Here is a 16,436-nt window from a genome sequence, read left to right as displayed (position 1 = left end):
TTGTTAAAATTATACATTGTAATTCTTAAATTAAATGCTGATTATTATTAAGAGTGTGAACTAGGAAGACAGCTCTGGAAATAAAAGGAACTAGCCAGGCACAGTGGTGCATGCCTGTAGTCTCAGCTACTCAGGAGGCAGAGGTGGGAGGATTGCTTGAGCCCAGGAGTTGGAGGCTGCTTGGCAAAATAGCAAGACCCTGTCTCTAAAAAAATGAAAAAAAAAAAGGTACTGGAACTGCAGGGTGGTACGGTGGATGGGTAAATGTAATGTGCTCACCAGGGACCTCTCACTATCTTTCTCAGTACAGGGACATGCTCCTGCCCTTTCATATTCCATGTTGAAGTTTTGCAACAAATTCTTCCTGACAGTAGGACCGATCACTTTGAACTAAAAGAACAACAACAAATAAAGGTGAAAAAGAAAAATAAAACTGGTCAGCATCCCCGAGTTTAAAATAATTATTCTACCACATCAACAACTTTCTGTGCAGCTTTCTAAAATTTTTATTCAGACAGAAATGGTTTTAAAAAGAAGGTTACTTTGAAACCAAGGTTACAGTAGCTTTTTGGCCCGCTTGCCGTGGCTTTCTCCAACTCTCTTCTTCTTTTCAGTCTTTGCAATACCTGTCCCTGCCGGTCTCCAAGTGCCCCTGGTTACAGGTCAGCTCCACACTGAAGGGGAGGAGCTACTTCCTAGGGTCTCTTCCCAGCATCACAGCCCTACATCCCAGCGACCAACGGTGTTATACTCCTGGGGGCCAAAGAGGACCCTGATTGCTTTGTTTTGTGCCATGTGAGTACTATGTCCAACAGGATGGCTGGTGGACGAGAGATATGTTTGACTTTGATTGGATTCATTCTCATCTGTCTTAAAATGGTGAGTTCATCATTCCAACTACCCACAACTATTTAGGGGAAAAAAGAAAGACACATTATTTTTCTCTGCTTTTTTTTTTGAGGAGTTGGGGAATAGGGAGGTAGAAATCAGAATACTTTTGGTTTGTACCGAGGTTGTATATGTTTGCGTGTTTGAAATTTAATGCCATATACTAGAGAAAGAAAACAAGATTATCATTATATTTTAAGAACAAAGATTTCTGAAAAATCTGTCAGCAGCTACTGACTTAGTTCAATAGGCAGATTCAAAGGGGGAAAAAATGAAATAGTAATGGAATCTGCCTCCAGCCTCTAAATTCTATTTAGAGTTGCTTTGTGGTAGATTTGGGTGCTGGGAAATGATTTGTGTGGAGAAATACTTGTATGGATTCAAAGACTGCTCACATTATGTATAAAAATGTGATTAAATTATTACCGCTTTTATTCATGTTTTACGTTTGTTCAAGTTGTGTTTTTCTGTGTGGTTCTAATTTTCCAAACTTTCCTTTTCAGGTTGCTTCAGCAAAATCAGGTACAATTTTCTGACCTGCAAGTTTTTCCTTCTCGTATTTGATTTTAATTTCCATTGTTAATTCACGGGCTACCCTGAAATATAAAGGCTATATGAGAAAAAAAATTCAATATTTTCTGAGCACTCACACTGGGTGCTAAGCACTATATTGGGTCCTGGGGAGATGATAACTGGTAAGAGAAATAAATGGATTGAACTTGAAAGACAAATCTTCATAAAGTGTTCTTGCTGAGGACTATCATGTACAGAGTCATGTAGGCATGCATTTTCTCATATACGGTTAGCCATGTGTGAAATATTACAATGATCATCATTCTAATTAAGATATTGTACAGAGTCTAATTTATACAAATGTTCTTGTTTATCTTCTGGGGAATTAGAGGGAAAATGAGAAATGTTATATTTGATTAAATTATCAATATTCCCTACTTTAAAAAGGACTTTATACTTCTAATATTGCGTATTTGAAATATAGACAATAGTCACTCAGGGCTGAAAGGGGACCCTCTTTTAAAAATAGTTGATCTCCATCTTTCTTGAGTAGATAACTAAAGGCAAAAATAATTTATCTAGAAGCCCCTCCTAGCTCATTTGTGCTAGAAATCTAAGTACCTGAAATGGAAATTTATTTTTAGGATGGTTTAGCTTATCTGTAGGAACCGCATAATATCAACCATATCACCGATAAATCCTCATAGTGATTCGACATAAATTAGAAAAATTTTTATTTATTATTTTGTCTACACCACAGAGAAGGAAGTGAAATTAAGACAGTTAAAAAATTTGATATAGATATATGTCTGAGCCATGAAATTTCATAAAATTCATGCATATACAGTAAGTTTTTAAAAATTTCTATTTCCTGGGCAGGTACCAAGGCTCACGCCTATAATCTCAGCACTTTGGGAAGCCAAGATGGGAGGACTGCTTGAGCCCAGGATTTCAATACCAGCCTGGGCAACATAGCAACACCCCATCTCTTGCTTTATTCTTATTTACTTGTCTTATTCTTGAGAGATCTTTAGGATTAGCCAGGAAACTATAGGAAGGACTGCTTGGCCATATATAAAGTGGCTTTTTTTTTTTTTTTTTTGAGACAGAGTCTCTGTCGCCCAGGCTGGAGTGCAGTGGCGCGATCTCGGTTCACTGCAAGCTCCGCCTCCCGGGTTCAGGCCATTCTCCTGCCTCAGCCTCTCCGAGTAGCTGGGACTACAGGCGCCCGCCACCACGCCCGGCTAATTTTTTGTATTTTTAGTAGAGACGGGGTTTCACCGTGGTCTCGATCTCCTGACCTCGTGATTCACCCGCCTCGGCCTCCCAAAGTGCTGGGATTACAAGCGTGAGCCACCGCGGCCGGCCGTCTTTTTAAATCGGTGGCCTTTGGGTAGACGGAATCTAACTCTGCCCTCTCTTACAAGGTCCTAGCACACCCAGGACAGACGAAGCCCTCAGAACAGGCCCCTTTTTGGTGTTTATAGCATCTGTACTATTCTAGAGAAACGGTGGGTCAGGCTAAGCTACTGATGCTGCTGCTAATTGACTCAATTGCTAATTGAGTCTTGGCTTTTCAATAGATGGAATGTGTATTAGCTACACTGTATAGAAAGTTTCATTTTGGTTGTGTATATTTTGATTCTCTTTGGGCTCTGGTATTGCTGTGTATCTGTGTCTGGTCACCGGGGCCTCGTGGGCTAATTTAGATCTCTTTGAGCTGGTGGAATGCACAGATGCTGAGAATCAAAGGGTTCATTTTTGACTGATCAGAGTGGTTGGTTGCACATCTAGGGAATAAAGTTTTCTCTTTCGTCAGTCCAGTCAGTGGGCTAAACATAGAAGTAAGAAAGAGTAAGGAACTGCTGCTACTTTATGGACTTTACACTCCAGCTTCTCATCTATTAAAGGGCAACATACTACATAGGTGTTGATCTTCTTTCATTGTTGATGCTGGTCAGAGCCTGCCCTAAAACCAGGTGTAAAACAGACAATCTGTCTCTCCAGCCTGCGTTTGCCACACACTCCTCAGAATCCCACTTTCACAGGACCCCTCCATGGCAGCGCCATATGGCCTGGCTTTTCTGAACCCATCAAAATTTACTTCTCTTGGCTCATACACAAACGTGCGCGTGCGCGCGCACACACACACACACACACACACTTTCCAAGTGCCCTAACATACATTATTTCACTTATTCTTTACAACAGTCCTAAAATGCAGGTATTTTAAATTTCAAAGTAAATCCTAATATGTGGGTATTAATAATCCGTATTTGTCGAGGAAGGTAACAAGTCTAGAAGAGGTACAATGACTTGCATGCCTTCACACACAAAAGTAAATAGCAGGGCCAGGGCTCAAACCCAGAGCTCCTGAATCCAAACCCTTTTCTATTTTCCCACCACACAACCCCGAGTTTCATTCTGCGATACTGGCTTCCTGCATTATGACTTCCAAGCAAATGTGCCTCTCCTAGATCAATTCCATGAGGCCAGTTTTGTGGAGCCCTGGGGCCCCATGACAGGCCCGTGGGGAGAGGGTCTGTGTCATGCTAGCCTTTTAGATGCCTTTCAAACCGCTCCGTGAATGCACGATCCGGCCTCCTGTGTCTGTGGCCAGTTTGGTTGTCATTTTCCCAGGAAGTTAGTTCATTCCAATGAACAGAACTGGTAACATAGGAGATAAAATTAACTCTGGGGACAGAGGAAACAGAAGGCGTTGAGAGACACCAGAAAATTAGAGGAAAGAAGGCATATAGCATAGGATCATTAGCTGGGGGAGCAGAAGAGCAGTGTGTGTGTGTGTGTGTGTGTGTGTTTGTTGGAAGAGGGAGCCCCTGCTGGGGCTTTCTATTCTGTAGGGGAGAGAGGGAGCGAAGCCCTTTCCTACAGAATTGGCTTCCACTGGCAAGTGGCTACGACAAGCAGGCCTGAGACTTTCCCCTAGCGTATATAACTGTCATAATTTTCTTTCAATGGCAAAAGAGACTATCCTGGGTGATGTTCAAGGAATGTCTGGCCAGGGCACAGAGGAGACTTTGTTCATTTTTGCAGCATGGTTATTTCTGAGATGCTGCCAAAGCTAACTCTCTGGGCTATTGGTACAGAAAGAGAAAGTTGTCTGTATCATGCACATAGGGACTTGGCTCTGGGAGAAGAGGAGTTGATGCTGGAGAATCACCTATCTGTCTTTACTCCTTCTCCCTCTTTGCCCTATAGTTCTGCTTGTTTGTCTTCCCTTTAGTTTTGAATTTGACATATAGTGATTTTACCCAGCAAGTGGAGTACATTAAACCTGAAAGGCCAAGTGCCAGTTTCAAATAAAACTCAGCTATTTTTGTTTGACCTTTTCTTCCACTTAGATCTCCTATATCCAAGGCATTTTTGCATCTATGGAATTTTGTAAAGTAGTAAATCTGATTACTGTGCTGTATCTCCTACTCCATACTCCTGAGTGTAGGAATGCTTTGTGTAAGCCCATGACATAAGCATTCACATCTCCTTGGCAAACCATAGCCCGGCTCATCGCATTCTTATGCTGAGGCAGATATTGTGATAGAGAAAGGGAGAATAAAGTTTGCTTTTATTTTGTATGGAAGACTCTGAGAATTATTCCACTCTGATAATATGAAAGAAAGTGCTATGGAGTAATTATAACAAAGAACTCAATCCTCCCTCCTTGCTCCATTGGATTAAAGGTTATCTGGAAAACGTGCAAAGCGCATGAGAGAGTGACCACAGCCACGGGGCGGAGGCAGGAGGAATGGAGATGGGTCCAGCTGGAGGCAGTGGGATGGCTGTGGGACCAGGAGGGGAGATCAATGGCAAAGCAGCCTGCAAAATTCACAGAATGCCCAACTGGAGTAGAATCCTCTAGAAGAAAGCCTTTCAATTATTCTCTCTCTCTTCCCAGAGTTCTTTCCCGTAATTACTTCTCATTCTTATTTAGCTCTTTTAAAAGTACAAAAAGTGCAAATTACCCCACAGGCAACTGGGGAAAACTTTGAAATCCCATCCCTGAATGAGAGGTTTGAGCTTTCTGGATCTCTTCTGGAGAGTAGCTTTGTCTTTCTTTTTCTGTTTTTCCTTGATCTGAATAATAAGGGCAAAACTTATGTCTGAAGGCAGGCATGAGACTGATTTAGCTTGAAGAGTAAAATGATGAAAGAAGTCATCTTTGTAGGTATCTTGGCTAATGTACAACTCTAAAACCTCTTTCAGCTCCTGAAATACCCACTATTGATCAGGCATATTCAAAACTCAGCAACAGTATCACTGTAGAATGGGCTACAGTGCCGGGTGCCACCAGTTACCTCCTCACGGCTGAAGATGGGGACACAGTCATTGAAACCATGGTGGCCAATTCCCCAGGCACTGTGATGGGACTAAAGGCTGCAACCTTGTACGAAATCACCATCAGATCCATCAGCGCTGCTGGGAGAAGCCAGGCATCACCTCCAAAGCAGGCAAAGACAGGTGGCTGGATGGATGCTCATCCTCCGTTGAGTGTTTGCTTGTGACTTGGATCAGTTATTCTGGTGCTGCAAATGCAGAATGTGATTTGGTGTCACATGAGTGCCTACAATTCAAGGCCCAGAAGTGAAAGCTACGCAAATGATGCTGTTTGAGAATTCAGCTATCTGTGGAGGAGGTGGCATTTAAATGCCAGATGCTTTGCTTTGGAAAATAAAGCCCATTTCTGGGCATCTTTAAAAGCATCCCAGCTTTTAAATCTCTGAAATAGGGATTTCTGGTTTTAACATGCCAAATGAAGAACACAGAGAAGGGATTTTGCTGCACTCTGACCATATGGCATATATGTTAACAAAACAAATAAAAGCATTTGGAGTTTGTCATCAGCATTACTGAAATTGATTTGATAAAGTTGTACCTAGGCATATTTCTGAAAAGTTACGTGCACATTAAAATAGTGTAACCCCTCATTTTCCCATTGATTTATATTATGATTATAGGAATGTTTTATCTAATTTCTGACTAACTTCATTTAAAAGTAGTGCCTGATATTTAGCGTTTCTCTGTTTTCCATTCCTCTGCCAAGTCATTTATGATTAGTATACACTTAAATAGCAATTATTTAATGAAACTTTGTTGTGAATGCTGTTATAAAGCAAATAATTTTTGTATATTATGGACATCAATTTACTTGCTTCTAAATTTGAATTATCCTCTATTGGACTTTGGTAACACAAATGCATGTGTTTTTATTTTTTTAGTGTTGGCTGCACCAATTCTAGAAGTAAGCTCTCCAAGTTCAGACTCCATTCTTGTGCAGTGGGAAGCTGTATATATGGCAATTGGATTCTCTGTGTCCATTATGCGAGCCAATGGCTTGGGGAGTATATGGAAAGAGAATACTACAAACACCTCCTTGACATTCACCAGTTTAGAAGCCGGGACTCTCTACACCATAAAGGCCTATGCCTGGAATGCCAATGGAATCCCTGGGGATGACTCCACCTGCAATCAGAGAACAAGTAAGAACTTCTCAGCTCAGCCTCGAACAATTCTACTTTTGATTAATGAGGGGGGCTGTGTGTTGCAGCCATCAAGGGCAGTGTTACATGACAAGTACAGAGCAGCTGGCAGCAGCTATTTAAATTTATTATGAAGTTATTTATAGTGCCTTGTCTATTCCTCCTCGGTAGTTTAAACGCTTTCTGCATGGATAAAGAAATGCTATTCAGAATGCACACAGCATGGCTCCGCCCTCTAATATCCAACTCAATTTCAGCATTCACATTCGACCTCACACAGAAGAAGATGATTCTTGTTAGGTTTACCCATCACCCCTTGTCCCTTTCTGGGTTCAGGCCAATTAGTATAAGAATTGGGCCAAATAGGAATTCATTTGTTCAGCAGATACTGAGGGAGTGTGTGCCAACTTTGAGCTGGCATTGTTCTAGAGATACAGCAGTAAGCAAAGCAAGGTTTCTGCAGGCACAGTGCTTGATGCTGCAGTGGAATTAGTGTTTCAGATCTGTTTCCCAAAGGCCTCAGCTTGGGTCTGAAGTCAGCATGGGGCTTCCCACTATTGCTCCTCCAGCTGTGGGGAGAAGCTGAAGCTTGGTGTGCATTTTCTCACCATCCCACCTAGAGGTCCCCCGAGCAAAGGACTCTGCAGCATTACAACTGGAGGTCCAAATTGAGCTGCTGGAGTGAGCCAAGCAAATGAGAGAGAGAGAGAGAGAGAACGAGAGGGGGTGTTTTTTCTTTCCTTGAGGCAGAGTAAGCCATCCACTGGCAATGTAACCTAAATAGATACGAGACTCTCACCAACCAGATTAGCTGTTTCTCCACTTGGGGAGGACACAGGAAAGGATGGAAAGAAACCAGAAATGTTCTCTCCAACTTTCCCTAAGTTTGGAGGGGAATGGAAGCCCCATAGTGTATGGGCCAAGGCAGAATGTAGGGAGAAGAGAGGGGTTTGCCTTCTATACTATTTCCCTAGGGAGGTAGTATAATCATAGCCCTGAGGTGATTCATGACAGGCTTGGTGAGTCAGGATGTCTGTGACAAGTCAGTCTCCCTGGGCCTTTTCCTAGGCTGGCTGGCTTGCTTTCTTCCCTCCTTCCCTTATCTTCCCCTCCTGTCCTTCCCTTTCCTTTCCCTTTCACACTGCTTTTTTCTTTCCACATTTGTTGAGGGCCCACTGTGTGCTGGGCATAGGTTAGCTGATGGAAATACAAAAGCAAATAAAGCATGATCCCTCCATTCAAAGAATGGACTATGTCAAAGGAGAGACCAATGGTGAGTCAGCGTTTCCAGTTTCACCTGACCATGCTTTGGCAGAAGGCTGCAGACACAGTGAGGCACAGGAGGGAGCATCTTCATTAGGCTGGGGCACTGAGACAGCATCCCCTAGAATAATTTGTTTCTTAAAGACTTCCCCTTCATAGGTTTCCCCATGTTTTACAAAGCTTTACAGAGTTTAGATTTCGCTTTACAGAGTTTTACAAAGCTTTACAGAGTTTAGATTTCGCTTTACAGAGTTTAGATTAGTTTCCTAAGGATGCTGGAACCACAAACTGGATGACTTGAACAATAGAAATGTTTGGTTTCATGGTTCTGGAGGCTACGAAGTCTGAAATCAAGGTGTTGGCTAGGTTGGTTCCTTCTGAGGGATGTGAGGAAGAATCTGTTCCAGGCCTTTCTCCTTGGCTTGTAGATGGTTATCTTCACATTCACATGGAATTTTCCCTATATATGTTTATCAGTGTCCAAATTTATTCTTTTTATGAGGAAATCAGCCATATTGGATGAGGGCCCACCCTAATGATCTCATCTTACCTGATTACATCTGCTATGACCCTATTTCTAAATAAGGCTACATTCTGAGAGTACTAGGGGTAAGAACTTCAACATATGGACTTGGAGGGAACCCAAGTCAACCCATAACAGGCTCTCACTACTCTACCTATTTTTCCTAGTTCTCCCATGCTCCATGTGGGAAAAGCAAGTTGCCCTAAAACACTGCAGGCTACCTTTACCAGCCCTGGGCCCAGCACTTCCCTAAAGCAGAAATGCCTCTGCAGACAAGCTGACCATGCAGTGGGAAGGGGCCTGTCAAGATGGCCCACGGGAAAAACATGGCAGGTGCTTGCCTTACAGAGAATGAGTTAGGTCCTCATGTCCTCAAAGAGGCCATCCTGGCCAGGCGCGGTGGCTCACGCCTATAATCCCATCACTTTGGGAGGCCGAGGCGGGTGGATCACGAGGTCAGGAGATCAAGACATCCTGGCTAACATGGTGAAACCCCGTCTCTACTAAAAATACAAAAAATTAGCAGGGCATGGTGCTGGGCGCCTGTAGTCCCAGCTACTCAAGAGGCTGAGGCAGGAGAATGGCATGAACCCCGGAGGTGGAGTTTGCAGTGAGCCAAAATTGCGCCACTGCACTCCAGCCTGGGCGATAGAGCGAGGCTCCGTCTCAAAAAAAAAAAAAAAAAAAAAAAGCCTTCTCTGTTTGCCCCAGACATGTCCAGAGGATGCTGGTCTCTGCTCACAGACTGTTTAAGCAGTTTCCTAAGGCCTGCTGCGTGGGCGTTATTACAGTACAGATTCCAAAGAACTGAGGCCAATTTCTCCCCTCCCCAGGCCAGGACACCTTCTTACGCTTTTTTAATGTGGTAACTCTTAAGAAAGGAAGGTATATTTACAAGAATGTAGGGTTAAGTGTTTTGGAGACACTAAAAGACTGCCTTAATATGTATGCATCACACTTGATACCTTCCTTCCTTCCTTTTGACAATGAATAGAAAGAAAATCTGCTCCTCTAAAACAATTATGACCGAAAAGCTATTGCAGTAAAAGTTGTAGCAGATGTCAAAAGTAACGAAGGGATATGTTTAATTTCATTGATCAATAACAGAAAATATTTGACCTATCACTTAATAATAACATACCCACATAGCCCTTTTAGTTCTCCCCATTTATAATTTCATTTAACTATTTTAACTACTTATTAAATAATGCATTAATTCATTCAAAATATGTCTTTTGGCACCTATAGGTCTTAGGCATGGATCTTATTAGATCTATTTACATATGAGAAAAAATTAAATAACAAAAAAGATAAATAATATGGGGTCAAGATCACACAGTTTATTATGAGTTTGCATAATAGCAGATGAATTACCAGTTCCCAGGCATCATCCTAAATCCCAATTTTATGCTTTGAACACTTGTAATTATCCAACTATTGGGTACCTTATCCTCCAGGCTCTGAAACATTGTTATGCCAACTCTTACTTAGTTTGTAAGGCTACTACAAAATCTTAATTGTTTCTCAAAAATGTAGGTCCTCGGGCCCCTGCCAACATTCAAGTCTCTTTCGATAGTGGAGCTCTGAAGGCATCTTTTTCCTGGGCACTGGCAGAAGGAGCTTTCAATTATACTGTGATGGCTTTGAGTGACTCTTCAGAGCTGACCTGCAGTACAACTTTCAGTTCCTGCACCATCTCTTCCCTCCAGTGTGGAACTGAATACTCGATTTCAGTTTTAGCAAGTAATGATGCTGGATCTAGCAAATCATCTTCAGCAGTGACCTTGAAAACTGGTATGTAAACAAGAGTGAGACTGGCTTGCAGCAGTGACTGCTGTAAAGGAGACGTTCACTGACAATGTTTCTGAATACTCTGGAAAAAATGAAAATGAAAGCCTGGTCTAAATGAAAGCATTGATTTAGACATTCTCATGAGTTTGAATAATATTGATAGTGAAGAGAGATATTGTGTATTGCAAAAAGCACTTTTTGGAAAATTAGGAGGCCTGGTTTCTATTCCAGATCTTTCATTAATTAGTTTTTTATTTTTCCTTTCTAAAGCCGTGAAAATTCTAAGATGTGGTTTGAGTTGTACACAGCTCTAACTGTGCATACAGATAACTGTGTCTTCTTTACATCATGTCTCATGTCCTAGGCTTGGTGGGAGCAGCCATTTTTTAAGAAAAAGATAGGATATTTCTAGTTCTGAACATGTGTTTAGATATTTTTCCATTTTCATTCTTATCAGAGAGATAATCACATACACATGTGGAAGTTGACTCCTCTATTTAGAAATATCTATGTGTCTTGGGGATGGAAACTAACACTTAATGAAACTAACACTTAATGAAGACGTACTATGTCTCTGGCACTATAAGTATATTAATTCATTTAAATCTTATGACAACTCAGTGAGGTGGGTTCTATTATCTCTTTTTTTAGATAAGAAAATTGAAGCTCAGAAAAGTTAAATAATTTTCCCAAGGGCACACCGATAATAAGCGGTAGAGCTGAGATTCAAGCTGCTCAAGTTTCCCTAATTCCAATGCTTAAAGCCAAAGAAAGTGTTGACAATTACAATAATATCTACTTTATCTAACAGTCAGTTATGTCATCCTAAGTTTAAAAAGCTTCTGAACAGAAAGAAAACAAGCTGTCACCAAGTTGATGCACTCCATTCCACAGGAAAAAAAAATAAAGCTATTCTTTCAGGCCCGCACTCTGTTATAGTTATGTTAAATTAAGGTCAATGATAACAAACTTGATGATTTGGCTTCTCTTTTGACAACTGTGATTTAATGTGAATGGTACATTAGAAGTGATTATGAGGACAAAATAGCTGAGAGTGGGAGAAGAGAGAAAAAACACTTTCAAAAGCATAGCAGTTCTGAGTTACGCAGCTAGGCATTTAATGCAGGGGAGAACCATGCAGAGTTTTTTAATCTTGGACACACATTAAGAGCATCTGGGGAGCTTTTATAAAATCCCAATACCCAGGTCCCACTTAAGACCAACTGGAGTTGCTGGGAATAGAATTTGGATATGAATAGTTTGTAAAAGCTCCTCAGTTGATTCTACTATGGAGTCAGGGTTAAGTGCCATTGAAATAGTCCTTCACACTTACAGGTCCAGGATGTTCTAAGGCAGTTTGTGTATAACACAGTCATGATCATGGGGATGACCTTGACTTATTAATAAAAGAACTATGTTTACAAAGTACTATGTGTCTCCTGGGGCCCAGAAGTGTGTAATATATTTTGGGAAGATTTCCACTAGAGAAAACTAAAATTTTAAAAGCTTAGCACTTGAATGAACAAACTTTACTTGAATTCATTCTTTCAGAAGATTTTGTTCCATCAATAAATGAGGCATTATGTGGATAAATGAGGTATTGCCTTAACACAGAGAAACAGTCAATATTAACCAAATCAATACATGCCTGCTTTTGACATAGTCTAGCATTTATTGTGTGAGATAAATTTTAGGACATCTGAGAATGTCTCCTGGGTTTGTACTGAGTTATACATACTATTTGATTTGTTCCTTATTCGTAGCATCTAGTATCTTAACTCTATGCTTAAGATGCTCCCTGGAGGACGTAATGGGCATGAGAATGTATTCTGTCATTCAGTGCATGAGAGGCTGCAGTTAGAAAAACTTTCCAGGTTGCACACGGAGGCTCATGCCTGTAATCTCAACACTTTAGGAGACCGAGATGGGTGGACTGCTTGAGTCCAGGAGTTCAAGACCAGCCTGGGCAACATGGCTAGACCCCGTCTCTACAAAAAATACAAAAATTAGCTGCTCATGGTGGCATGCACCTGTAGTTCCAGCCACTCACGAGGCTGAGGTGGGAGGATCACCTTAGCCTGGGGGGCAGAGGTTGCAGTGAGCTGAGATCGCACCACTGCACTCCAGCCTGGGTGACAGAGTGAGACCTTGTCTCCAAAAATTAATTAATTAATTAATTAAAAAATAAATTTAGGCTGGGCGCATTGGCTCATGCCTGTAATCCCAGCACTTTGGGAGGCTGAGGGGGGAGGATCACTTGAAGTCAGGAGTTCAAGACCAGCCTGGCCAACATGGTGAAACTTCGTCTCTACTAAAAGTACAAAAATTAGTTGGGCATGGTGGTGCACACCTGTAGTCCCAGATACTCGGGGGGCTGAGGCAGGAGAATCACTTCAGCCCGGGAGGTGGAGTTTGCAGTGAGCCGAGATCACATCACTGCGCTCCAGCCTGGGCAACTGAGTGAGACTCTGTCTCAAAAAAATAAATAAATAAAATAAAAAATAAATTTAAAAAAATAGTTTTTTTTAAAAAAGAACTTTCCATGCTATGGAGGCTTTACAGATAAGCCCCCAGAAAGACCCAGCTCCATTCCTTCCTGCTTATGTTATCTTAGACAACTTACCAACCTCTATAAGCCTCAGTTTCCTCAATTGTAAAATGATGATAGTTGCTGGAAGAATTAGAGAACATATTAATATAAAACACAATGAATGATGTCTGTATTTTAATCTCTAAAACAGGTAACTTCTGGGATATTCATTATTCCACTCAAGCCAGACTAGCTTCATCTCTGGATGAAGTTAAATATTTCAACAAATAATCTAACAATGAAAATTTGTATGTCTTAAGATGACTATGAATCTCTGATGGCTCATTATTTCAAACAATATTTCATATAACAAGAGAATGTAAGAGGTCATTAAAATTTGTTGTAGTGGTTTGGGGCCTATAACATAGCCTTTGGTCCTATAAAGAAAATCTTCTAATGCTTCCAGTGCACAGTTTTGCATTTTGTGTACCAAATTCAATCTGTCACAAAGCTCAGAGTTGCTGATTTGGGTTGTACTGAAATCTTGGATAATTGCAAAGATGTGAAGAAAATCTCCTGCAGTAGTCTCATGTTTATTATTGATCATTTCCTAGTTGCTTGTGCACCTGGAAGAGTGACGATCCAAGAAGATCCCCCTGGCCACCTGTCTGTGGCTTGGTCCAATGTAGATCTGGGTGACTACTATGTGGTCTTTGTGAAGAGTGATGACGGCTTGGAAGTACACTGCAACACATCTCTCACTCAGTGCAACTTCTTATCTGAGTGTGGCTTCACTTATTTTATTAGTGTTTTTGCCTATAACAAGGCAGGGCAAAGTCCTTTGGGTGACATATTCAATTATACCACAGGTAAGTCCCATTTGATGTTTGTCAAGGGAGTTCTGAGATCGCTAACCTCAGCAGCAGAATGGATCACCTATTTCACTTATTGACTTACCACCTGGGAGTCATTCTAGAGCCAAGAACAGAAAGTAATCTCTTATCTCACATTCTTTCCAGACTAGGGAATTTTGGCTTTGTGGACCTAAGCATAACTAGACTGCAAGGTTTGGGAGTGAAAAGAGTAGAAAGAATGTAGTTGTTCAACCTTGCTCTGAAAGATTGAACTCTCCACAAAGATGTACTCAGTGAGTGTTCTAGCATGTGCTGTTGCCAAAGAGAAGGCAGTGCCTCTGTTTCAGGAGGTCACTCTTTCCCTGAGACCAAGACAGACATACAATGGCCAAGATGCTACATGGTGTGGAGGGCTTTGGAGTAGGACACCTGGGTTTACACCCTAACTTGACCACTAATTCATTCCTTCAGTGAGGATAATGATGCCCACCTTGCTAGTTCCTTAGTATCCTCCACTGCAAAATGGGACGAATCATGGGAACATGAATGTAAAAAGGTCTTGTGTGTGACAAGGCATGATGCAAATATTTTTATTATTAGCATCACCGTTGCTGTTGCTATTATTCTCCTCCACTAGGCTTGCATCTTGTACAAGGCAGGAATTATGTCTTATTTATCTCTTCATCCTCAGTGCTTATAATAGTGTGATCAGCATATAGGAGATGCTCAAGTTTTGAAGAATGAGTGGAGTGATTTGAAATTAAATAACTACATTACAAATAAGAATACTCAAACATAATTATGTAAAAGTCTAGTTGAATTACAGTAAATTTTGACAGGATGAGGGATCTAAATCATTGGTGCCTTTGGAATGTGGAAAAAGAGGCTATCAATAAGGTCCTAACACGAGAGGGCCCTCCAGAGTGGCCTTGAACTGGATCTTGAAGGATGAATGGGAATGTAGGTGGGGCAAGAGCATCCCAGGGAAACTCCAAGCTGAGTCAGACATTTGCCAGTGGGGTTCTTTAGGGTCTCTTAAGACCTACCTATATATGGCCGGGCACAGTGGTTCACGCCTGTAATCCCAACACTTTGGGAAGCCGAGGCAGACAGATCACTTGAGATCAGGAGTTGAGACCAGCCTGGGCAACATGGAGAAACTCTGTCTCTGCTAAAAATACAAAAATTAGCTGGATGTGATGGTATGTGCCTGTAATTCCAGCTACTCCAGATGCTAAGGCCTGAAAATCATTTGAACCCAGGAAGCAGAGGTTGCTGTGAGCTGAGATCATACCACTGCACTCCAGCCTGGGTGGCAGAGCAAGACCCTGTCTCTTAAAAAAAAAAAAAAAAATCTTCTTATATTACTATGACCCCTACCCCCCAGTCTTATTTGGTTTAGTGTCTGGAAAGGCTGACAGGATCTGAGAAGGTGGACTGCATATGATTTTACCAGGCAGAAGAGGGGAATGACTTTCCAGTGGAGGGGTCAGCAATCTTCTCTGCATAGAGAACAAGGGCGCACGTGGTGTGGGGGAATTGAGGAGTCTGGTGTGGCAGGGAGTGGGGGGAGTACAGCTGAACCTTATAGCTTGTAATGACCTTCAATGTCATGCTGAGGATTTACCCTCTATGTGGTGACAATTAGGCCAAGATTGGACCTTGACAGACCTATAGGGAGTCACTGTAATCATTAGGGAGGGCAGTGACAGAGGCTCTGGGCATGGGAGGTCAGGACTCAGTGTCCCCCCTGGCTGCATTGCTCTTGATGGGACTGCCATTTTCCCTCTGCTCCTGCTTTCAGCTCCCTGTTGCCCTAGTGACATTAACCCCGTGTTGGTGTCCAGTGACAGAGTTGAGATTGTCTGGTCTCCTGTCCGTGGTGCCGAACTGTATGAAACCAAGGCTGTAGATGGGTACAACATGGTTGAGTGCAATGACACTGCTCCCGCGTGCACCCTTTCGGCTCTAGAGTGTGACACCAAGTACAACATCACGGTGTATTCATTCAGTGAAGTCCGAGGCAGCAATATGTCATGTACTCCCCAGTTCATAACCACAGGTAAGGCACAGCTATCATTCCACTCACTGGTGTCTGAATGATTCACCCCAGCTGTGAGCCTCAGGGTGGGCATTCAGTGAGACCAATAAAAAGGTTAAATCCCATTAATCAATCTTAGTGGAGACCAAGACAGCCCCCGTTGTACGAAGGAGAGGCAGAGGAGAAGGCAGAAGAGGAAAGTGGAAAAAATGAAAACAAAAAGGGAGACCGTGGGGAGAGTAGAAGGTTTTGCCCATGATTACTTCAGCCATTCAGTTCCTCCTATCTTTGAGGGGCCTGCCTGTACTCACACCATGAAGGTGTGTAAATATATTTCTTACTTACTTTTGCTTTTGGAGTTCACAATGCCCTTAAACATTTTCCAGCTAGTCCAGTACTCTATGAACCCAATGCCCTGTGTTAATGTCAACAGTTTTCCATGCATAGGCACTATGAATTTGGCCTACATGCATGACGTGGTTGAAAACTATGATGATCTCACTGGGGGCAAAATCAATTTTAGACCAAATGGCACATG

The 16,436-nt window shown here is 41.9% G+C and overlaps 1 protein-coding gene across 1 annotated transcript in view; it reads left to right on the top strand.

Annotated features, from left to right (window-relative positions):
• The first annotated feature begins 816 nt into the window (after window positions 1–816).
• The window catches only part of FNDC7 (fibronectin type III domain containing 7), a 29,951-nt gene continuing 14,331 nt past the window's right edge, over window positions 817–16,436 (top strand). Inside the window, exons 1-7 of the mRNA XM_002810513.4 lie at window positions 817–879; window positions 1,392–1,410; window positions 5,623–5,877; window positions 6,636–6,896; window positions 10,219–10,476; window positions 13,618–13,872; window positions 15,662–15,919. Coding sequence (XP_002810559.3) covers window positions 817–879; window positions 1,392–1,410; window positions 5,623–5,877; window positions 6,636–6,896; window positions 10,219–10,476; window positions 13,618–13,872; window positions 15,662–15,919 — 1,369 coding nt within the window. The remainder of the gene's footprint in view (window positions 880–1,391; window positions 1,411–5,622; window positions 5,878–6,635; window positions 6,897–10,218; window positions 10,477–13,617; window positions 13,873–15,661; window positions 15,920–16,436) is intronic.

Source organism: Pongo abelii, chromosome 1 (genome assembly GCF_028885655.2).
Source record: "Pongo abelii isolate AG06213 chromosome 1, NHGRI_mPonAbe1-v2.0_pri, whole genome shotgun sequence".
NCBI lineage: Eukaryota > Metazoa > Chordata > Mammalia > Primates > Hominidae > Pongo > Pongo abelii.
This window is presented reverse-complemented; position numbering and strand designations above follow the sequence as displayed.